General features: G+C 39.4%; 3 protein-coding genes across 7 annotated transcripts; all 3 read right to left on the bottom strand.

The window, feature by feature from the left end:
• Positions 1-576: 576 nt before the first annotated feature.
• On the bottom strand, positions 577-6,312 carry znf740b (zinc finger protein 740b). 2 transcript variants are annotated; one of them, XM_010747289.3, is made up of 7 exons: positions 6,139-6,312; positions 3,872-4,025; positions 3,483-3,710; positions 2,748-2,882; positions 2,514-2,658; positions 2,111-2,229; positions 577-1,966 (listed from the first exon to the last, which is right to left on the bottom strand). In XM_010747289.3, exons 2-7 carry the CDS (start codon positions 3,914-3,916, stop codon positions 1,817-1,819), a joined length of 822 nt encoding a protein of 273 aa, XP_010745591.1. In that variant the 5' UTR covers positions 3,917-4,025; positions 6,139-6,312; the 3' UTR covers positions 577-1,816. The 2 variants fall into 2 exon arrangements, with proteins under 2 accessions (XP_010745591.1, XP_010745598.1); XM_010747296.3 differs by lacking the exon at positions 3,872-4,025.
• A 1,093-nt stretch (positions 6,313-7,405) lies between these two features.
• Positions 7,406-13,042, bottom strand: csad (cysteine sulfinic acid decarboxylase). Of its 4 annotated transcripts, none has more exons than XM_027288241.1 (16): positions 12,930-13,042; positions 11,757-11,906; positions 11,417-11,511; positions 11,201-11,322; positions 10,985-11,111; positions 10,803-10,893; positions 10,061-10,283; positions 9,834-9,913; positions 9,565-9,619; positions 9,314-9,430; positions 9,125-9,189; positions 8,933-9,014; positions 8,651-8,850; positions 8,294-8,345; positions 8,111-8,200; positions 7,406-7,926 (listed from the first exon to the last, which is right to left on the bottom strand). In XM_027288241.1, exons 3-16 carry the CDS (start codon positions 11,424-11,426, stop codon positions 7,753-7,755), a joined length of 1,488 nt encoding a protein of 495 aa, XP_027144042.1. In that variant the 5' UTR covers positions 11,427-11,511; positions 11,757-11,906; positions 12,930-13,042; the 3' UTR covers positions 7,406-7,752. The 4 variants fall into 4 exon arrangements, with proteins under 4 accessions (XP_027144042.1, XP_027144043.1, XP_019124179.2 ...); XM_027288242.1 differs by having other exon boundaries at positions 11,757-11,901; XM_019268634.2 differs by lacking the exon at positions 12,930-13,042 and having other exon boundaries at positions 11,417-11,602; positions 11,757-12,003.
• An 877-nt stretch (positions 13,043-13,919) lies between these two features.
• zgc:174906 (hypothetical protein) lies at positions 13,920-15,604 on the bottom strand. Its single transcript, XM_019268644.2, has 4 exons — positions 15,477-15,604; positions 14,523-14,860; positions 14,375-14,434; positions 13,920-14,287 (listed from the first exon to the last, which is right to left on the bottom strand). Exons 2-4 carry the CDS (start codon positions 14,833-14,835, stop codon positions 14,010-14,012), a joined length of 651 nt encoding a protein of 216 aa, XP_019124189.2. The 5' UTR covers positions 14,836-14,860; positions 15,477-15,604; the 3' UTR covers positions 13,920-14,009.
• Positions 15,605-22,133: the final 6,529 nt, after the last annotated feature.

Raw genomic sequence — 22,133 nt, 5'->3', positions numbered from 1 at the left:
TCAAAAGAAAATCACCAGACTAAGGATTATAACTTTGTAAATACTTTGATTTTCTTTTGGAGTGTAGGTCCCACACATACTATTTTCTACCCCCTATTACAATTTAAATATATATTAGCTTCATAAAAAGTAGACAAGTCAGTGATGGGGCCCCAAACTCTTTCCACATGAACTAAAAGAAATCAGAAGTCTACAATACAACCCTCCTACTATTGAGCTAACATCTCCAGTCCAGTGTTTACAGTCTGATTTAATTGTACAGAGGCCTGAACATAATATAATGTAAGCTACCGTCATACAAAACACCGTGTGGACCATATATTCCGCAGTCCACTGCATACAATTAGTCACCTTCACTGAAGATGCTCACGGTTAAACTGGAAATTAAATGACACTGGCACTACAATGGCACTGTATTCAGATCACATTCAGTCAGGTCAAGGCGGAGATGAGCTTGAAAAATTCATGAATGAGCCGAATTATACTTTCAGCTGTTTGAATTGATCTGGGCCATTATCAGAAGCACTGAATTAAACCTCAGGTAAAAATGTTCAGATAACACGCTGACTCAGCCTCAAGTGTCCAAAATACTTTTGAAAGTCTTTCAAAGTCAGAAGAATCTATAAACGCTGAGCAGGAAAAAAAATAGGGCTGACAGTGTCTTCTAGGAACAAAGAGACAACAAATGTTTATCAGGGGGAGCTTATTACAGAAGCATGTCAGGAAATACCTCATTTTTGAAACAGACAGGTGGTTCCTACATCCAGTTAACATTATATCCTACATCCAGTTTACATTATATATATAAAAAAAAAAACTAGCTATATTCAAGAGTGTCACCTTCTACTGTATTTCAACAGTGTACCCTATTAACAGTCAGGACAAAACCCCTTTAAAACAAGGTAGACCAGTGAACATTCGAGTCAACAGTCGCTACACAACTTAACTAATACCAAGATTAGTTTAAAATGTAACATTTCAGGAGCATCTAGTCAACCTTTAGTGTTTTTCATCATCACCGTCAGGGTGACACCTGCAGTTATTCTTTCAGTTTTGCAACTGGATGATTAGCAGGTAAGAAATATTTTTGATTTAAGACTTCCATGTTGAAAAAGCTGAATTTTGACATGAAATACATAAAAATGGATGACTAGTTTTGTTAAGCCCCTGTCATGTTTAAATCAGTGTTATCAAAAAGTATGTTTCAGATGTGTCACGCACACACGCACACAACACCTGTATTGGATAGGTGGCTAATTACTACCTCAAGGCAGCACAGACCACAAGTCTGCAGGGATCTTTTGCTTAGGAGCGGTAGCTGGTACATGATAGTAGCGAAAAAGACACAAAATGAGTAGGACGTGAACACTAAAACGCTACACAGTTCTTTGTGTGTCCTTTAGTGAACTGTCCATATGTAGTAGAGGGCAGCACTGGGCTCGATTGCAGGTCAACAGGACATTTAAGAGGTGCTGCACGATACATCAATGGTCAATGAAAATATTTGCAATCCCTTGGCAGCAATACCAAAAAAAATACCTGCAACCTTTCAGATAAAAGTCGAAGTGTGTGTTGTCTATTTAGTTATTGCCATAATATCATGACCTGTTGTCCAAAATCGTTAATTAGTCCTTTCTCTTTTGCTTGCAACATGAATGTAACAAAGTACAAAAATCCTGGCGAGAGCAAACTTAGGTTTGGTTGTGTTTAAGCTAGACTGTTTTCAGGTTAAAGTACTGTTGAGCTTCAATGTGTGACGTCACTGAGCTGCACACAGCTGTTGTCTGTCTGTAGTGTCTCTGTGGGAAGCTGAGGGTCAGACAGTCAGACGGTTGTTGGAAGGCTGTAAGGGGCTCCAGGAAGCTGGATGAGCAGATGCGTCCTGTGAGTACTGGTTTTCCTCTTTGCTTATCCCAACCGTGCATAGCCGTCGGTGTCTCAGCAGCCTGTCTGTCCGTGAGAAGCTCTGGAGCCAGGCAAAGAAAGATGTGTGTTTCAGTCAAGATCAGCAGAGCAAAGACACTGATACTGCTAAGACAGATGGATTTGTTTAACGCTATAAAGATTCTGACTAAGCATTTAAGCTTTATTAAAACAATGTCTAACTAACCTGATGGCAGCGGTCACACTGGTATGGCTTCTCTCCGCTGTGCACCCTTTTGTGTCTGTCCAGGTGGTAACGCTGAATGAACCGCATATCACACGCATCGCACGCAAATGGCTTTTCTCCTGTGAACCAACCACATGTATCAAGATTCATGGCACATTCCTATGGATGCGATGTCCTTTGAATTTGTAATTAAAAGTTCTTGTTTGAGAGACATTTACACAGAATGTTCACAAAAAGAAGAAAAAAGGTAGAAATACATACAATGCATTATTTACTTCAAGATGACAAATCTTGGAAAATGACAAGCATTTACCTACACCACCCGTTTCTCATGTCTAACTACTGCATACAAAGGAGTAATAACTGCCACACTAAAGTGCAGACGTGAGCTGTGAGCTCTCACCTGTATGTGTGAGTATATGTCTCTTGAGGTGGTAGCTACTCCGGAAAGCTCCATAGCAGTGGTCACAGATGAAGTTCTTCTGCACTTTCAATGAACTGTCGTCGTCTGTGTCGTCATCATCCATGTCGATTTGTGGAAGTATATGCTAATGACGGCAACAAAATGAGTTATATTGGAATGGAACATGTGTGTATACTTAAAAGTGCAGCTTTGACAACAACACACAACCCTTACCTCCACTTTCTCTTTAACTTTGTTGGACGAGCCTGATTTTTTGTGCTTCTTCTTGGGTTGCAAATTCTGGTTTGCCTGCATGTCCTTTCCATCCATCAGTCTTGAGGAGTGATAATCCCCGTCTTTTCGGATCAGCTTTTGGCGGGGAAGAAATGGTAATAGATAAACTGCACCGCACCAGTTTGCCACTAAGACTCATTCTCACTCATTTAGTGTTACATAACATAATATGTATCATATATAATCATATAAACATATATATATTCATATTGCAGTCAAGCAGCAGACACATTTTGACATATACAGGTTCTTTGGTCACTTTAACACCACCATAATTAGTATTTATGAGTGGTGCAAGCACTTTAAGCAGACCTGTGGGCACTCATAAGTAGAGGCTGATGTATAAACACAACAAATGACAATACAGTAACATGAAATTAAATTAAAACAGAATAGGTCTTCACAGGAGAAGTTACAACAGTGTAGTGTGTTATAAACCATTTATTATGTCTGAATGTATTTGTTAAATTCTAAATAGGTTAAAATAATTGGATATAATACACAATATAACTAGAATTAGAGCATTCTGTTTTCCACCTTTGTGTTTCAAGTTTAGTTAAATATATTCTCACTTTCATAACATCTGTGTCAACAACTTAAATTTTGTTCATGAAAGCAAAGTTTAGTTTTTACAGACTTCCTGAGTGACCCTGTCCAGTACTCTCTCTTTCTTACCAGGGGTGGACAGCTACCACCTGAAGCATGGCCCACGTGGCTCTGGTGGGCTTGTCCATGGTGAGCCTGGTGCCCATGGTGACTGTGCTGAGAGTGGGTTTGGTGACTCTCTGGGCTGGCCCTGTGTCCTTGACTCAAGGATGACATCATCCTCTTCTGGCCTGGGATGTTGTTGGCTTGCATGAGGGCCATGCTGGACAGCACCGCCTCGCAGCCCAGCAACCCAGCCTGGCAATACAGACAACACGTCAGAGCAGAAAGAGGGGGCCACAGGACTCCCCACAGAGACAAGGCGTCAGGAGAAGGAGGGTGGGGTGAGTAATAGGAGTAACAGAGACATGCACTGGCATTGTGATGGTGAATCTGGACATGAAGAGACTTCCACTGACCCATTTCATATGGTCTCGAACAGAGCTGTTGGAATGGTGTGTCATCGCCGTGGTTTGAATGCGTGTGTGTTTGAGGGGGAACAGAGGGGGCTTCACTCAGGATGAGGGGTAAACAGAAGAGACCACACACACCCAAATCATCAGGGACCAAAGCCTGAAAGTAGAGGCACGACAACATAAGGCTAACATTTTTTACATGCTGGAATCAGCATGTAGATTTATTTAGATTTCACAAATCACCAAATCTGTATATACGACCAGAAATTTAGGTCCAGCATTGATCTGTATATCAGGCAAGAAAGCCCCAATGGTTTGGTGCATGCCAGAAAACACGACAGTCAGATAGAGAAAAATAATGAGCACAGTCACAATGAAAGCAGTCTTTATAAAGAATAAATACATTATGTGTAGGTATGACACATTAAACAAACAAAGTACATGACGTGATACTGAAATATCGACACGAGACAAGTATTTAAAAATGTATTGTGAGCTTCTGTTTGAGAGCAGCAAATGTACTGTAAAACACAATCTTATCCACCTTAAATTGAATTGGTATCGGCATCTTAAACAACATAACGTGTGATGTTTTCTAAACTGACTGGAAGCCACAGTTTGTCCTAATTTAACTGTGGAAGTGAGCCTGAAAAACCGACGCTTCAATGCAGATAATGTCTTCATAAGTCTTCATCTAAGACAGTTATATTGATTTTTTTGCCCAAGTCATGTTTCATAGCACAAACCAATAGATGAATCACTGGGTCATCAAACAGTTTAGTAGCCGGTCAATCACTGTACGGTGATTTTAGGCAATGAAATCTGGCACTGAGGTTTCAGATGATTTGTACTAAATGACCCGTGCTGCACTTCTAAAGCACGGCATGACCACAATCTTATATCCTTAGAATTTATATTGTGTAAAAAAAACAATATTTAAAAATGTAGTGCTGAATTCTGTGTATTTTCTAAACAGATTTTAGGATTCAAATACTTTTAGACTTATTCTGTCATTTACTATTTGGGATAGAAACTCTGACAAATTGTGTTAGATATGCAAAGAACAGAAAGACTTCAATGAATTTGGAAATCTATCTTCTGGTTATAATTTAGTGTTTGGATTACATGCCATCATTTGTAAATCTGCCAATTAAACATGTCTTCAATCAAAACTATACACTAAGCTTAACCCTGGCACACTATTCCTGCTTTATTATTTTCACACGGTGGAGAACTATGGCAAAGCATGCCGCCTCTCATGCTGTGTGGTATTTAACACACGTACTAAAAAGGTAAAATATCAGTTTGGCCTTACAAACTCAGTGGAAATCCGATAATGTGATACAAACACAGACATTCCCTGGCAATAAGGCAAATCATTTATACTTTATACAAACCAGTTGATGTTTTTAATTGCACTACGTACAGTCAAATTGCTGTATGCAATCTACATTTACACTGTTTAGATCTTTTTATATTTGCTATATATTATCTCTTTACACTTGTATATATATGATCTATTTCACGTTTATTGCTTGTTTTGCACCAGGGGTATGAAGGAAAAGGAATTTCTCTGTATGTCCTGTACATATCAGCAAGGTTGGCAATAAAGTTGACCTGAATTAAAACCATAAAGCACATAACTCCTAACTGACTTATGGTTATTGCAGCTTTAACAACAGATATGCTGCAGTCTACACAGATAAATACAGACCACGCATAAAACCGATGTTTGCTTTCATTAAAATGCATCTTTAAGTTGAAACTTATTTGGGCTGGGAGTGTCTCTCATGTGTTATTTGAAGCTGAACACGGTGCCTCGTTTACAAAATGATGCATCTGAGCAGCAGTGAAGCTCGCTGGCGACCTATCCTCAAAACATTTAAAAGCCTGTTTGGAAAAGTGAGCTTCATGAAATCAAACGGGACTGTTCGTGGAGCTCACTGTGGGAAAGCAGCTTGGTGCGTGTAGCTCAGATATTGAAAGTATCGACTTAAAAAGTGTGAGGTATGAATGAACCAGAAAAGGCTAAGCAGCTAGCCAGCAGGTCAGCCAGTAGTTGGGTAATGGGACAACTCTTGTGTGTGTGACTGCACCCCCACCCCCCGCCCCAGACAACACAACAACAGCCAGGCAGGGCGTGCAGGCTCCGCGCCGACCACAAAACAACGCCTCCCTCGGCGGCTACGGCGGTTAGAAACACACGAGTAACAGATTACGAGACGTTAAAAGAGCCGCGACCGAAAGCCGCCGGAAAAGCCGCCGCTTACCTTTGTATTTTTAGAGTTTTGCAGATTAGTATTTCTTGTCGCACTTCCAATTTTTTCTCAGTTTACAAACACTGACAGGAAACGCCACCGGAAGTGCTCACCGGGCAGCGCGCTGATTGGTCAGACAGCCTGTCACATGACTGAAGCCGAATGACCCACATCCGCGGCCATGATTGTGAGGGCGCGGTGACGCTCGAGAAAGACTTGTACCTTTTCTGGAGACTTCAGAGAAACGCTGGTTCATTTATTTTGGCCTGACCCACATACAAAACAACTGGGGAGTAATCATATCTACCCTTATTTTATATTACCGCAGAAAAATATAGTTGGATTCATGAATATGACAGGCTTTTAGATTAGATTGGATATACTTTATTCATCCCACCACAGGGAAATTTATTTGTTACAGCAACAGAGGAAAGTGTAGCATACACTACAGAATTAGAGAAATATCTCTAACCTACACAATAAACACGAAAAACAATCAACCTTCAAAACAGACAAGTACTGAGGATAAAAGTGGCATGATATATAAAAAGAGTATTGTAATGTAAAGTGACCATAGTGTAAGAAATATTGCATAGAAAGTGATCATGATACAAATAATAATATTATTGCAAGAGTAGTGACCATAATATAAATAATATTGCAAAAGTAAGTGACCATGATACAAATAATAATATCAGGCATCTCTGTTGACAGTTCAATTTAATTAATTTGCTTCTATGAAAAGCCATACCAAGGCCAAATAAAGCAACAACAACTGCATGGATGTGAGTTCTCGTTTATTAATTAATTGACTAAAAGTTAATCTAAAAAAATCTAACTGAAAGTTAATCTGCAACTATTTTGATAACTGATTAAACATTTGAGTAATTTTTCAAGCGAAAGTTCCAACTGATTAAACATTTGAGTAATTTTTCAAGCGAAAGTTCCAGTGATCTAATGGGTTCTGGTAGTAATCTGTTGCTTTTCCTGGAGCTAATCATTCTTTGGGCTTTAACTGTTAGTCAGACATTTAAATCTGGCACTGGAAATTGGCCCGTTTCACTGTTTTCTGATGTTTAATTGACCAGAAGATGCACAAGAATGAATCAGAATCAGAATCAAAAATACTTTATTAATCCCTGCAGGGAAATTGTTTTTGTTACAGCAGCTCCCAAACAATAAGTGAGATAGTAAGTGATAGCAAGAAAGAAGTTACAGCCCTAAACTTATGTAAGTAAATGGTAGGGTAGCAATTCTCTTCAAAAACATGTCTGGTAAACTGATTTCAGAACAGTTGTTTAATTCAATGCATGTTTCCACACACATTTAGATTACATCAGTACAGTACACCAACTTCATCAAAATCACAGTTTCTGCTTTTCTTATTATTGACATGTATCAAGAAGAAGGACTCTTTATTTGTTTATTAGTTCATTCTTTCATTTACATTAAATTCATGGGTTTCAGATTTCAGAATTCAGTATCTCTTGTTATATTATTACAGCTGTTTGAATCTCTCATCTGATAGAGCCAGACTGTTTGTTATAATTTATGACATTACAGTGACTTTTAATAACTTGAATTTCGTGACAGACAACAGCTACACGTTATGAGTTGTGTTTTTGTTCACAAATCATTTCCTAGTCTTTCAATTTCGTCAAGAAAGAAGTCCATGTCTTTCGTAGAAACCTGTGGAGACAAAACAACCAGACGGAAAAAGTTGACCTTGTCAGCCAAAGGTTGGTAGCCCACCATCATAGTGCCTTGTTTCATCATGCGTTCCTTGATAGCTGGAGCTACCTAACAAGAAAAACAGAATAAAACACACCCACAGTTAGATGTTAACTTTTTACTGTTCTGTTAGAGGTGCTGTGCAGAAGTAAATAATTAAAGATGGTGGCGTTTAAGTTTTTTTCACCAATGCACACTACAAATGACTTTATTCTTTATGTTTCCAGCCCACTGATGTAATACAGGAACTTACTTTCCCCAGTCTGTCCTGGTAATCTGCATTTTGCTCCTTCCCCCTCATGCTGGGTGGTATAAACCAGAAGCATATATTCACAAACTCCGGCTGTCCATGGAGACAAACACAGACAAGTAATTAATAGTTAAGCAGGAGAAAAAACAACTAATCTTTCTGAATATGCTTCAGATAGTTACTTACCTTACACACAAGATGAAACCCTTCTCTTTTCTTCATTTGTTCTTCCAGATACCTGCATGAGAGTTGTTAAATTTTCACTTTCTGTTGGCGTTGATCACACTTACATATCATATTTTTATAAAAATGTAACTAATCTGGTGTTATTTTTTTAAGACAAAATTAGATTTTAACAATAATAATTCTGCTGTATTAGATAGGATTTATTGGCAAGCGAAGATTAGGTAAATGAGCAGATTAGATGTCAGAAGTAGCCTATAAATATATTAGCCTTCTGTGTAAGATAGACCGAGAGCCAACACACTGATAAAAATTGATACGTAGCTTGTGTTGTGCTTCAGCCTGCCATGCCTTATTTACCTTGCATGGATAAAAGCTTTGTCTACACGCTGTGCCATGCCACTGGAGCCGATAGCTTTCCACATCAACCACAGCTTTAGACAGTCAACCTTGCGGCTGCACTGCACAGTCTTATCCCCGCAGTCCAGATTCACATCGTAGAATTTGTCTTGCTGGAACAGGTATGTGGCGTTGGCACTGTGGCACCGCTTCAGCAAGTTCTGAGGACAAGCAGAAGTTAATGATTTTAAAAAACATGATCTGTAACAGATCATTTTGTAGCCTCAAACTAGCGAGCTGTACCGTGGTATCCTGTAGCAGGAATGCAGAACACTGCAGGCCGGCCAACAGCATCTTGTGTGGATTCCAGGCTACTGAATTTGCTCTTGTTACACACAGAGAAACATAAATGCACACAATAAACAACTCTAGTCATATACTTTACAGGCAAAATATTGCCTTCCTCATAATTTTTTCTGCCATGCACATTAATACCTGTCAACCCCTTTCATCAGATGCCTGTGCTGCTTGGAAAAGAGCACACTCCCTCCCCAGGCAGCCTGAAAACATTTGACAGAACAGACAAAAGTCTTCATGTTCTTAAATTTTAACAAACACAACAGAAGCGTTACATAACCAAGGCTTGTCAACATGCATGGATTTGCCTTCAACAGGAGGACTCACATCCACGTGCATCCAGATCTTGTGTTTCTCACAGACATCGGCTATGCGGTCCAGTGGGTCAAACGCACCCTGCACTGTGGTGCCTGATGTGCAACTTACAAGGAATGGCACTGCACCCTGGTAGAAACAGACTGAAAGTCAACACTTTGTGCACTCTGTGCTTTGTGGTGTGCAGGATGCAGGATGTTAAAACTAATAAAAGTGACCACAACACATCATATGTGATTCCTTAGTAAACATAATTTATTTACCTGAGATTTTGACAGCTTTATCTTTTCATCCAAGTCCTCTGGAATCATGCAGCCCCTATAGAGCACAGAAAAATGAGAAGGTTAGCTGGTAGACTGTGAAAAACCCATATTTTATCTGACAAATAGTCCAAACACCTAAAAAAACATTTAGCAAGAAAAGCTGTAAATCATCACATTTGATGTGCTGGAACTGGTTATTTGCATTTTTGTTTGATAAAAACAATTAATTGATTCTGAAAATTGCTGGATTCATTTGTACAATACATTACCCATCGTCCACTTTCACCACGATGACATTGTCTATCCCAATGCCTAGAAAGGCAGCTCCTTTCTTCACAGAGTAATGGCTCTGTAAAAACATGAGGAATCAATCATATTTACGTAAAAACAACACATAAACTACAGTGTGACCCTCAATAAACACCTCTGACACAGTTTTAATCTCTACAGTGTCATCAATCCCTCAGACATGCAGTGTATAACAAACATTCCTGACCTGCGAAGATGTGAAGACGGTAAGTCGTGGGAGACCATACAGCCCCTGGGATTTGACCTCTGGGAAGAGTCGGTAGCGTGCGAGGTTCATGGCGTACATGTTAGAGGCAGATCCTCCAGGGCAGAAAATACCATCACCTTGTGTCCAGCCGACCAGTTGCCGCAAGCTTTTCAGGACCTCCATCTCTAATAGCACAAACACTGGGGCTACCTCATAGGTGAAGCTGCAAGTGACATACAAAATGTTTGATAATTTTTAAGATTGTATTTTGTACTGTACTGCTTTATATTATATTGTCTACACACAAAATTTACCACAGACCTGCTTAACACCACTAGGGAAAGTAATCAAGTATATTTACTCAAACAATGTACTTATAATTTTCAGGTACTTTACTTTACTATTTTTATTTTCTGCTATTTAATATCTTTTCTCCAGAACATTTATTTGACAGTCCAGATTCAGATTTCATGTACAAAACATAAAACCATGCATAATTTAAACAAAACGATTAAAATTACCCCCTTTTAAATGCAGGATTTTTACCTATCACAGAATATTATTGATTATTGTTTTTATATAAATTGATCAATTTGAAAAAGTCCTACACCAGTGACTAACATAATCCCATTACTTTATTTATTGCATCATTTGCATTATATTTTTACAGATTTATTCATGCAATCTTTGTATAATTATGTGTGTATATGCTTTAGTTATATATTATATTGATTCTTGTTACAGGTTAGTGTTGAGAGCCTCAGTGAGGAATCGTCCAGCCAAGGCATGATAGTCCACCCCGCCAAACTGCTGATTAAGAAAACGTGGGTGACCTGAAATGAACAAGAAAAGTCTAATAATGAAAGAATGTTTAATATTTATACAATCTAGTTAAATATATTAACTGTCTCTGGCTTGTCTTACTTGTTTTGATGCTGTACTTGGCAACATCTTGTACTCTCTGCAGGAGCCTGTCTTGTGACTCCCCTGTCGCCTTCAGCTCCAGATCCAGCAGCTGAGCCAGCTCCTCTGGCTCTCTCCACTCACAAACCTGCAAGAAGAAAACATGCGTTATGAGTTCCTTTCAGAATAATCACCGAAATCTGACACAATATTTTGATATCAGGCTTCACAGGAGACCTTTTGTTTGACATCTGTGCCCTTGCAGAGCACCTCCTCCACAATAATTTTAAAGGCTTCTGTCAAGAAGAGTTGGCCCTCTGCGTGATCAATGAGAGGTTCGTTCAGGTACCCATTTCCTGCTGTAATAACAGTTAAACACATGAACAAAACACTTCAGAAGTCAAGAGTAATGAACAAAAATAGACATGCAGCATTATAGCACACTGTACTTACATGAGTCCATGTTTGCACTTGCCACACTTTCAAAAAGCTGGTGAATCTCTCCCTCTTAGTTTGGCTGTACTGGCAGGGCTGACAGCAGCAAACAGCTATAAAGCAAAGGTACCATGGTGGGCGTGGGAGGGAGTTGACCTTAGCAACCATAAAGTAATATTGTTTCTTGATATGGATTGGCAGCCTCTGTAATGATTAACATTTTTCCAGTGAAAAAAAAAAAAATCAGTCGTAGCATATGCTTCACACACTCTACAACAGAAGGTCAGCATACAGGTGACAGAGTGTAATTGAGCAGCAGTGGGTTTTTCCACAGTTGTGCAGCATGGCAAACACTCACGTCTGTTCCAGCTTCACAGAGAGGACGCACAGACTGGGGACTCGCACAGGAGACGTAAGCGCCGCGGGTTTGCTCCGTCCTCTGCCCGGCGTCAATTCACACCGGGAGCCTGACGGCAGCGTAGCGTAGCCAGCCGTATTCGTTGCTAAACTGCGTGAATTTCAACAGAGCACATTGCGCCACACACAAAGTCCGACACTGAATCAACGTGTTACACTTCCGCCCCCTTTCAAAATAAAACACAATACGCAGTTCATCACAACTTTCACATCAACATTACGTCATTATCACCAGGTCAGCAGTCAATCGATCAAAGGGGTCTCAACATGAACGATGAGAGACTAATTGGTGAAGTGCAACAACACACATTATGACACAACAGATCCCTTTTATAAGCAAACTAAGCTGTTTGTTGTTGCTGTTTTCTTTATACACAGTTTATCATCCCCTGTGTGAATCCCCAGTAAAGTTATTATAGTTAATTAAAACTAAACTAAAGGAAGGTGTGAAAACATGCATATTTTGTTTAGCTGAAATAATCATTTAAAAAAACTAGACTGAAATGATATTGTGTACATAATATTAATATTAAAAAAATACAAAAAATGTCTTTAGTTTTAGTCTTGCTTGTCAACACACCTGAAGAGGAGCATCAGGAGGTCCAAAGTTTCAGGGTGTCCACACCTCTGAGGACCTCTCTTGGACCCTGAACATTACAACCCTGGTCAAGAAGTCAGACCAGCATCTCTTTATTCGAGTAGAGTCAAGAAGGCCCATCTGCCTCCTCAGATTCTGGTGAACCTCTACTGCTGCACCATTGAGAGCATACTTCCCAACTGCATCACAGTACGGTATTATAGCTGATTTATCTCAGACTGAAAAGCACTGCAGAAGGGGGTAAAAACTGCCCAGCACATCACCAATTCTTCCCTCTTCACCACTGAGGCTCTCCAGTGCAAGTGGTGTCTGCAGAGAGCATGCCAGATCAGAGACTGTTTGTCCTCTGCAATTGCTGATCTTAATGTATTTACTTCACTCTGTTCATATCCACCGCACAATGACAAAGCTGATTCATCTTTTGTTTCATATAAATAGAGAAAACTTTTTAAACATATAAATCAAACAGTTTTTGATAATGAGATTGCTGACAATACTGAGCAGACTTTGTTCTACCTGGAGACAGCGTGTTGACTTGCAGATCCTCAATAGAGTGAAGCAATGGGAAGGTTTCCTGCAGGGCCTGCCTGTTCAGGAGTTCGAGCAGACCCTGTGCTGCTTCAGGCCCTCTGTGGGTGATATGATCCAGCAAGTTCGTCAGACAGCAGACGGTGAGAGTCTGCATGCTGCAGGATAAAATTAGCACCAGGACTTAGAATTCCTATTAGCTTGTCATTCGAGCAGTGGTGCAGTGTAGGGTATACACAAGAATACAATGCATACCTATTTTTCATTCGGCATTGGGTATACCCATTTATAAGACTGATGATCATTCAGTTGAATGATGGCAGAGACATGACATAGTTGGCTGTCCACATTTAATGAGTGGATGGACTAAGGAACAAGGAATACTACACTGACAAGTAATAATTATGTACTTGCCAGTATTTATTGCTAAATCTGTCCCTCTTGTGTGGCTAATGTTGATTTCATGTTGATTCTTCCTCCCTGAAGTCAAACAACAGAATGTGCAAATACCATTACTGCAGACAGACTGCCAAGTGTTAAAAGAAATACGTGCGCCTGTTTGAGTTCAAATATAGGCCTACAGCTGTGCACTATTATTCTACAGCAAGTCATCAGTGTCTGCCTGTGAGTTTCTACAAATAAGAGCTCAGAACCTTGGAACTAATGTATAGGAGATCATTGACTGATTGCGGGACATACAGACACTGCGTGGCTATCCTCCTTTTCTCCAGAGTCACTATCTCAAAATTTTATGAGGCAAAAACTGGGGTATGAGTTCATTGAGGGTATTGTGTGACATTTAGGTACTGCATGACTATCCTCTTTCTTTCGAAGAACCTTTATCGCAACAGAATGCTTAGAAAGCTTGGGACACGCCGAGATATATGGAACGTCTAATCTAAATGACATGATAAAGATAAATAAGTACTGAATGATAATGTGGGTAAATTCCAGTAGTGAAGTAGCAAAGTCTTGATAATGTCAAGTGTTGATTTTTATTGATATGAAACGGCATGATTTATGATGAGAAACACAATAATTTCCAGGAAAAACCCTTCAAAAAGGGTTTCAGTCTCTCAACAGAAAGTCAATGCTTTCAGGTGGCAGCGCATAGTCTTCCTGACTGAGCAGGGAGTGCAGAGAAGCAGCAGTGGCCTTCTCCCTCTGGCGATTACGCCAGTAGCGCAACATGGCAAACACTTGCTCAACATGGTGCGAATTGTCCAATTCAAACTGTTCCAGCTTCACAGAGGGGATGTCTAGAGCCATTCTGCCAATCTCCCTCCAAGTTTTGCCAATGGTACGTGCCAAGGTCATCAGCTGTTTCTCCGTCACTAAGCAATAACCTGTGGAATGAGACACAGGAATATAAAGAAGATGATGGTCGCTACATTGTTTTAAGCAGGAATTCTTTTGAGTGTAGTGGGACCCACCATTGTTGCAGATGTCTTTGGACGGCATGGTCTCAGGAACTGGAAATGTTTCTTTTTCTCCTTGTAAATAAAGAAAACTTTTAAACATATGATTCAAACAGCATTTCATAATGAGATTGCTGACAATACTGAGCAGACTTTGTTCTACCTGAAGACACTGTGTGGACTTCCAGATCCTTAATAAAACTAAGCATTGGGAAAGTTTCCTGCAGGGGTTCGCTGTTCAGTAGTTTCAGGAGACCCGTTACTGCTTCAGGCCCTCTCTGGAGGATATGATCCAGCAGTTCTGTCACTTTCTCACTAGGAGAACGGCAAGCTTTGACCTGCTGGTAGCCGTGACGAGACAGCAGACTGCAAGAGTCTGCATGCTGCAGGACGAAGTCAGCGTCTGTGCTTAGAATTTCTATTAGCTTTGCCTTCTGGCTTCTGAGTAACTTGATTTCTGCTTGTTCCTCAGCCATGACCAAGTGTCATTTAAATCTGCTCCTGAGAAAATAAAAAGATGATTCATTATTTTAATACAAGCACAGATCAAGTCTGAAATATCTGCCAAATATTGAATACATTGTGACGGTTTAGTCCTGAAGCCAGTTATTTTCCATTTAGATTCTCAAAATGAGGTCATGGTCTATGTCTGTAATAAGTGAAACCTTTACTATCTTTGACTACCAGGAATTGTTGATAGGTGATAACAGATAAGATACTTTTATCAAGTTTATTTGAGGTAAAACCTCCAAGGCTGCTTTAAAAAGTCCTGTCAGTGATTTGTTAATGACCAATAAAGAATAAAGAAGTGTTAAGATAAATACATATATCTGTTTAAGTGAACTATTCTGCAGCAAATCACCAATGTCTGACTGCGAGTTTGTTTATATAAGAGCTCAGAGCAATCATCTACTTATTAAACAAAACGTCTATGTGTGTGCTTTTGCACAATACTTGTTCCACAATTAAACTGCATGGCAAGTTATTGATTATTTTTACGTCTATGCTTCCTTGTTTTCTGCCGTCTAGTTGCACATCTGTCGTCGTCCGGCTGCAGATGCGCTTCACTCCCTTCGTGCTTCGTGACACAACCATTTTTTCCCCATCAGACTCTTACCATTGAATGTAACAGCTGGAGTCATACGATTAAACAATAAGAGCTTCTTGCAGACACACTGTCTATATGAACAAGCATCGCTCTTCTACTTCTTTCTTCTCTCGTTTTTCTTCCTTACTACAGCTTGAACTAAACATTTGTTACTATCAGCATTTTATTTGTGTGCTTCCATCCAGTGGGGGGATGATCTAACTGCAGTGACCTGCCATGATATTGAAGATTTAGTGACATCTGGTGGAGTTGATAACACACTGCAGTCTGTTGTGGGGAAAATACTTAGAGAGTTTTTAATCTAAGAAAAAAAGGAAGAAAGAAGTAAAATACAGCTAAGCTTAAATGAGGTATGATAAGATAAGACTTTATTGATTCCTGAGGGCAAATCCACTTGTTACAAAGACTGGGTGAGAGATAAGACAACAACAACAAAAAAGAACTACTATAAAAATAAGAGATTAAATAAATTAGAGAGGTGACTTTAAGTACAAACTAAACCACATGTAAGTGAACTGTGTAAAGGAAGTTTAGTAATGTAACTTAGCCATGACGTGTGAGCTATATTTATGGTATAAATGAAGGAGAAGATGAAGTTTCACTGAGTTGTGGCAGAGAGGTGAGCTGGCACTGCTCCAGCTACCGGTCCACACTCCATACTGTACTTAATGGACTTGAACTGGCCACCCTCCGGTTCCCACGCCAAATACATAGGTAGAGGTATGAATAACTGGGTAAAAAAACTGGATTTAAGTATTATAATACAATATAAGATATTACCACTCTTAAAGCAATTTAATAATAATCTATCTATCTATCTATCTATCTATCTATCTATCTATCTATCTATCTATCTATCTATGGTACTATACAAACACTCACTGTTGTTATTTATTGAACTTGTAAACTAAATGGCTTCTCCGCCTGGACCCGCCTCCTCAAAACATGATACTCAAACATTTATGTTGATGCAGAAAATTGAGTTGTTGTTCATACCGGCGTGGGAATAAATGTTTGATTGTTTTTCAGAACAAAAAGAAAAAAGACTTGCTGCATGAATACCAAATAGAAGATAGATTTGTGTATGTGTGTGTGTGTGTGTGTTTATTCATAGATAAGGCGATGCAGATGATGTAGGATATACAGTACATGTGAGTTTAGTGCATCATTTCAGAGAAAAGGCCTCTGACTGTTACCAGACAACAATTATCAATGACCACAGGTCACACGTCTGCTTAGCCTGTTTACTCAACTTCAGCTCTGGGAAATGACAAATCAATATCTTATTCCTGGACAGATATTTGCTTTGTGTGAGAGGAAAAGCCTCTCGAGCCCATTTCATCCAAACACAGTATACACAGAATCAGTGTGTGTATTAGCTGTCTGAATAAATCCAGTTTTCTCTCTGCCTATAGTGGGTGGAAAGAGTGGAAAGAACCATCATTTGTTCTTGTTATTTATTCTTACCACCCAGGTAAGTCTGCTGCAGAACAGAGGAACGCACTATTCATCCTTTATGTACTTTTAACGACTTTATTATGCCATAAACTTGCATTATGTTCAGACTTGATCTTGAGAAGATAGACGAAGATCTATGAAAATATACACATGTTGACACTCTGGGTAGCTTTCAACTGGAAATGCTGTATAATGTGCCTGTGAAATGTGCACTTAGTCATCTTGCGTTATATCACTGCAACACAAGTGGAGCATATTCTGTATGGAATATGAAAATGAACTTACTTTGCCGCTGATCGAGCACGATCCCACTCATACCCTTGTGCTTTTCAGGCCCCATCGCACTCTCTGTCAAGTGGTAAACTCCATTTGTATGTGCATGCTAGTGGTGGATGGTATAATAGCTCAGACACTCCACAGTGCTGATGGAGAATAATGCAGTTTCCTTGTGAGTGGCTCTGGCTCTATTCTACAGACCTCTGCACCTGGAAAATTGGGATTTTGCAGATCAGTGTATGTGTGTGTGTGTGTGTGTGTTTATTTATGCATGTATACAATTCGAGAGTGAGCCAGTGCTGCAGCTTATCCCCTCCATGCCTTAACAGACAAATTAGATTTACATGTAAAGTAAGAGACAATCATTCCCACTGACAGTCTTTACCACAAGGGACAATGGAGAAGTTGGGTCTACATTTGAATGGATCAAACAATGCTTTGTGCAGGCTTTCACAACACTCAAGTAGGGAGTTTTGTGTTTATACAACGACAGAAGCATGCACACAAAGAGAACTCCTTTACAAGCTGTGGTAAAATCCTTAATAAAAGAGAACACGTCTCCTTTGAATAAACCTTTACAAACAGCAAACTCCTTTGTTGTATTTCCTTGAAACATACACCTGAGCCCACGTTTGCAATGATTCTGCATAAAAGCTCCATTCTCAGAACTAGTATTACTTTATGTGATGAAAGAGGCTTCAACTTAAAGATTTTGTATAAATAGACTCTGGTATAGGAGGAACATTGATTTTTTTCCTTGTAGAATGTGCAGTTTATATTTGCTGTGGCTGACTTAAGTTCAGCTGGGCCCGGGCTGCACACTGGGGCCTTTGAGACGTGACCCCCCTCTCAGGGTGGAAGGAGCTGTGAGAGGACAGCCATGCATTTGAGTGACTCTGACAAGTCTGTTTGTTTAACATGTATTATATATGAAAGACCAGAGTGAAAGAGGAAAGCGCATGGGAGCAGCAGGGCAACAGAACAGAGGGAGGAAAGGAGGGGCATACACTGGGTAGACCATGACAGAGACAGAGGGCAAAGGAAAGCAGCCATTCACGGTACAGTGGGCACATACTGTAGATGGAAAGCTTCTGTAACCATTACGATTTAGTGTTATGAAAGAAGAATAAGAACAAAGTACAGTTATATTATTTTATGTTATACAACTCATAGTTAACTTAGTTCATCCATCCATTATCTGAAACCGCTTATTCTCCTCATCAAGGTCACGGTGGGGCTGGAGCCAGCTTGTCACAGAGCACATTGAGACAACAACAACTATTCACACTCACATACACACCTGAGGCCAATTTAGAGTCACCAATTAACCTATTAAGTGCATTTCTTTGGACTGTGGGAGGAAGGCGAAGTACCCGGAGTGAACCCACACAGACACAAACTCCACACAAAGGCCCCAGCCAAGGTTCAAACCTTCTTGCTGTGAGGCAACAGTGCTAACCACTGCGCCACTGTGCCACCTTTTACCATTTAGTTTATAAAGACATTAAGAATTAAAATGTAATGAATAAGTCCGTTAAAAGGGTAATACTAAACATTAAAATGTACTACTTTAAAATGTCAAATATTTAGAGCCTCTTTTTTAAGATTGTATTGTTTAATGCAGAGAGTAATTGGTCACATGATTAGCGTTTAGTTGAGCGCGTAACTGTGGCATTGTGGGTAGAGTAGAGAGCATAAATACAGAGAGCAGATCCACGGCCCCATAGCAACGTTTATTTTGCATGCCTGATCAATTTTCAGTTGGTTATATTGTGTATGATGTAAAGGTTTATTTCTTTATAGTTTTCACAGTGTCTGATGACCAGAGAGATGTTATTTTTATTATTATTATTATATTATGCTTAAAGAAAGGTGTAATATGGTTATATAATGTATTATCATTCAGTATGTCATATCTTAAATCAAATATATATGAAGATGTTGTTCGTTATGCATAGAAGACAGTTTGTGGTGGACTTATAGGTTGATCCTGTAATGTAATTGATGGGTCCATTAATGCTGATAGAAGATAAATAAATAATTTAGGTGTGTGTGCTCCTCAGCACCCTTACCTTAGAGAGGATACTGAGGAGTGGCAAACACAGAGGCATTTCCATCCATTTAAGTCTAATGAATGGAAAAGACAGTGAGTCCGACTGACAGAGCAGACACATTCTCAGACTGCATTAAAGCCACAGAGGAGCTGCTGGAGAAAAATTGAGTGCAGGAGAAAGAGAGACTGTGTGTGTGTGTGTATGTGTTTGTGTGTGTGTGTGTTGGTTGGTGTCATCACAGTTGAAGTCACTGGATCCAGGGAGAAGCAGGTGTCAGCATGTCATATCTGCTGTAATTCAATAAAGTCACTAGACAGTGTTCTGTCAAATCAAGTCAGTTTTATTTGTTTGGCCCAATATCACAAATCACAAATGTGCTTCAAGGCAGCTTTACAATCTGTACAGCATACAGAACCCTACAACCTTCAATATCATCTGCATCATCGCATCAAAGATAAAGTGAACCAAAGAGGGAAAAGAGAAACTTAGTGTCTTTATGTGTGTGTCCACTGCAGCATGTCACCTCTAGAGGGAGCTCTTATCATTCTAAAGTGTCACTTGAACATGTTCAGATGGATCCCCCCACTCAGCTCTTTATTTAAAAGCTTACCTCCTGTATAATTTCAGCCATTAAGCTCAGACCTCAACATCAACAACATCTCTGCTGTTGGGTCGAGGGACAGAAGGTCCCTCTGGCAAGAGAGGGCAAGCCAGATTTCCTGAACCAGAAAGAAACCCTGCGGTAAAATGGACCCACACTCCGATGACTTCAGGGATCAGTCTGGACTGTCCTAAACTTAGTGACCTCTGTGTAAGAAGTGTAGTGAATCAGTAAAGTTTTCTGAGGACATCCCACCTTACTTATTGATCCAAATACAGGCTTCTGTTATCTGTGACGCTGCCTGATTATCATCTGCTAATGTATTTAGGGTCCTTGTGGATTTACAGCAACATGAACAATGATGATAACTTTTGACTGGTTTAAACTTACAAGTAAAAACTGTCCAGGATGTCCTCCCACTGCTGAAACTGTTGAGATATTTTTAGTAAAGAACTGTCAATGGGGACATCATCGTTTTTGCAGCTAAAGCCAGATTACAACTCCTCCTAACCACAGCCAGTCTATCTATGTGTTGGTTCACTTCTCATTTTTTCACACACATGAACATGTATATCCATATTGCATATTGTGAATAGTTGTTATGCATTTAAAAACTGTAACACAGAACCTTCTGAAGTTGTGCTTTCTGTGTTGAAAATATCTAATATTGTGACCTGTGACGTGCCTCGCTAGAGTTACAGTATGAGAATCTAGTTGATCACAGTTTGGTTATGTGTGCAGGCTTCTTGTGTTTGCAGTCTTAGAAATGTGCATAGACTGGTAGTGATAGGCTTTCAGATTGAAGTGCACTTGAAGTGCAAATGCACATGCTACTGATCTGTCTGCAGTTACTGCACACAGTCATCATATTCTTGAAAATGCACTGCTCAAATTCAATAAGACTGGAAATATGACAAACTACTCAAGTATTATCTATTTATGCTTGCTGGTTACTTTAGCATAAATGAAAGTTTTATGGTATTGTGTGAACTTACCTACTTGCTATTTAGGTTCCTTATTATTAATGATACAAGGTCAGATACAGTTTTTCCAGTTCCATACCACACACAGACACATGCGTGTAACTAATCTACATAAATGCACTCATTTAAATTGTTAATACGTTTTGGGCTCCACTTAAAAACTTTACAGAAGTATTTTATCATTTATAGATTTCAGTAGTTGAGTAGTTGTAAAAACATTTTGCAAGCAAAAAATGAAATATAGACTATAGAAAGGAATGATTTTTGAAACAACTGCTTGTATTGCTTTCAGCTATATTTTCTCTTGTTCTATCAAGTTAAGACTAATTGTTTTCAAGGCTTAGATTATGCACAGTGTTAATCGTCAACTGAAAAAAACCCCATAAACTTTATTGATCGGATCAATACAGGAAAACATTACTTTTTGTGACAAAACCAAACCCTATGCTTTTAGTTTCTTTGCCATCATAAAAATTATATGACTGAGAAAGTTGTCTTTCAGCCCCTTAACTACTACCATTACCTGCACACATTACATCTTAATAACCCCATAGTGCTGGAAAACAGTGAATTGGTATGCTGTTAATTAAAGCACTAGGAGACAGGGTATGACTTGAAACGATTTACATATGTGTGAGTGTGTGTATACTGTATGTGTGAAAGTGTTTGTGCGTACATCCAAAGCTTCCAGTTGGTGTCTATGTCTCCGTGATTGTGTCAGCCGTCACTCTCTCCTGCTGCTGTGTTTCCTCTCAATATTGGTGTGAATATGTGCATTTGTGCCTGTGTGTGTGTAAAGTAATTTGCGGTAGTCCAGATATGGTAGTGATTCACATTTGAGTGTTGCATCATACCCTACATCCCAGCGGGAAGAAGTCTCTTTACTGATTCAACTGAAAAAAAGAGCTTTGCCTAAAAGCCTTGAAAAAAAAGAGCGCTGTAATATATAATTTCTAATCAGATATGTTGGATGTGTTTTATTCATCGTGCTCTCCATATTTATTGTGAATGTCCTTACTTTACAGTTTGAGCCGCATTGATTTTTGACAGCTCATACTGATGCAGATATTTTTGGACTTTAAATCGCTGATTGCTGGTATTTTGTTACACAAGTCAATATCTGTAAATTTGAGCATTTTGTAATTGTTTGTCGGACAAATTTGTTTCTCAGGATGTCTGAAAAGCCTCTAAAAAGGCAACTTCAAAACATGCTTCAGTGGGGTCATACATTTTGCAAACCAGGATCTCATTTCACCTTGCTGGCACCTATTCAATGTTAAACTCTTGAATCTAT

Source organism: Larimichthys crocea, chromosome XV (assembly GCF_000972845.2).
Source record: "Larimichthys crocea isolate SSNF chromosome XV, L_crocea_2.0, whole genome shotgun sequence".
Lineage (NCBI taxonomy): Eukaryota > Metazoa > Chordata > Actinopteri > Sciaenidae > Larimichthys > Larimichthys crocea.
The sequence above is the reverse complement of the archived record's forward strand: the minus strand, read 5'-3'. Positions and strand labels throughout refer to the sequence as shown.

Coding starts and splice junctions, on each gene's coding strand:
- zgc:174906 (XM_019268644.2), bottom strand. CDS start 14,835: ATGGCTGAGGAACAAGCAGAAATCAAGTTACTCAGAAGCCAGAAGGCA. Junction 14,435..14,522: donor AGTCCACACAGTGTCTTCAG/GTAGAACAAAGT, acceptor TTTATTTACAAG/GAGAAAAAGAAACATTTCCA. Junction 14,288..14,374: donor CAAAGACATCTGCAACAATG/GTGGGTCCCACT, acceptor CTCATTCCACAG/GTTATTGCTTAGTGACGGAG.
- csad (XM_027288241.1), bottom strand. Junction 9,431..9,564: donor TAAAGCTGTCAAAATCTCAG/GTAAATAAATTA, acceptor TGTTTCTACCAG/GGTGCAGTGCCATTCCTTGT. Junction 7,927..8,110: donor ACCAGGACAGACTGGGGAAA/GTAAGTTCCTGT, acceptor TTTTCTTGTTAG/GTAGCTCCAGCTATCAAGGA.
- znf740b (XM_010747289.3), bottom strand. CDS start 3,916: ATGACACACCATTCCAACAGCTCTGTTCGAGACCATATGAAATGG. Junction 3,711..3,871: donor TTCGAGACCATATGAAATGG/GTCAGTGGAAGT, acceptor CTGTATTGCCAG/GCTGGGTTGCTGGGCTGCGA. Junction 2,230..2,513: donor ACATATACTCACACATACAG/GTGAGAGCTCAC, acceptor GTTGGTTCACAG/GAGAAAAGCCATTTGCGTGC.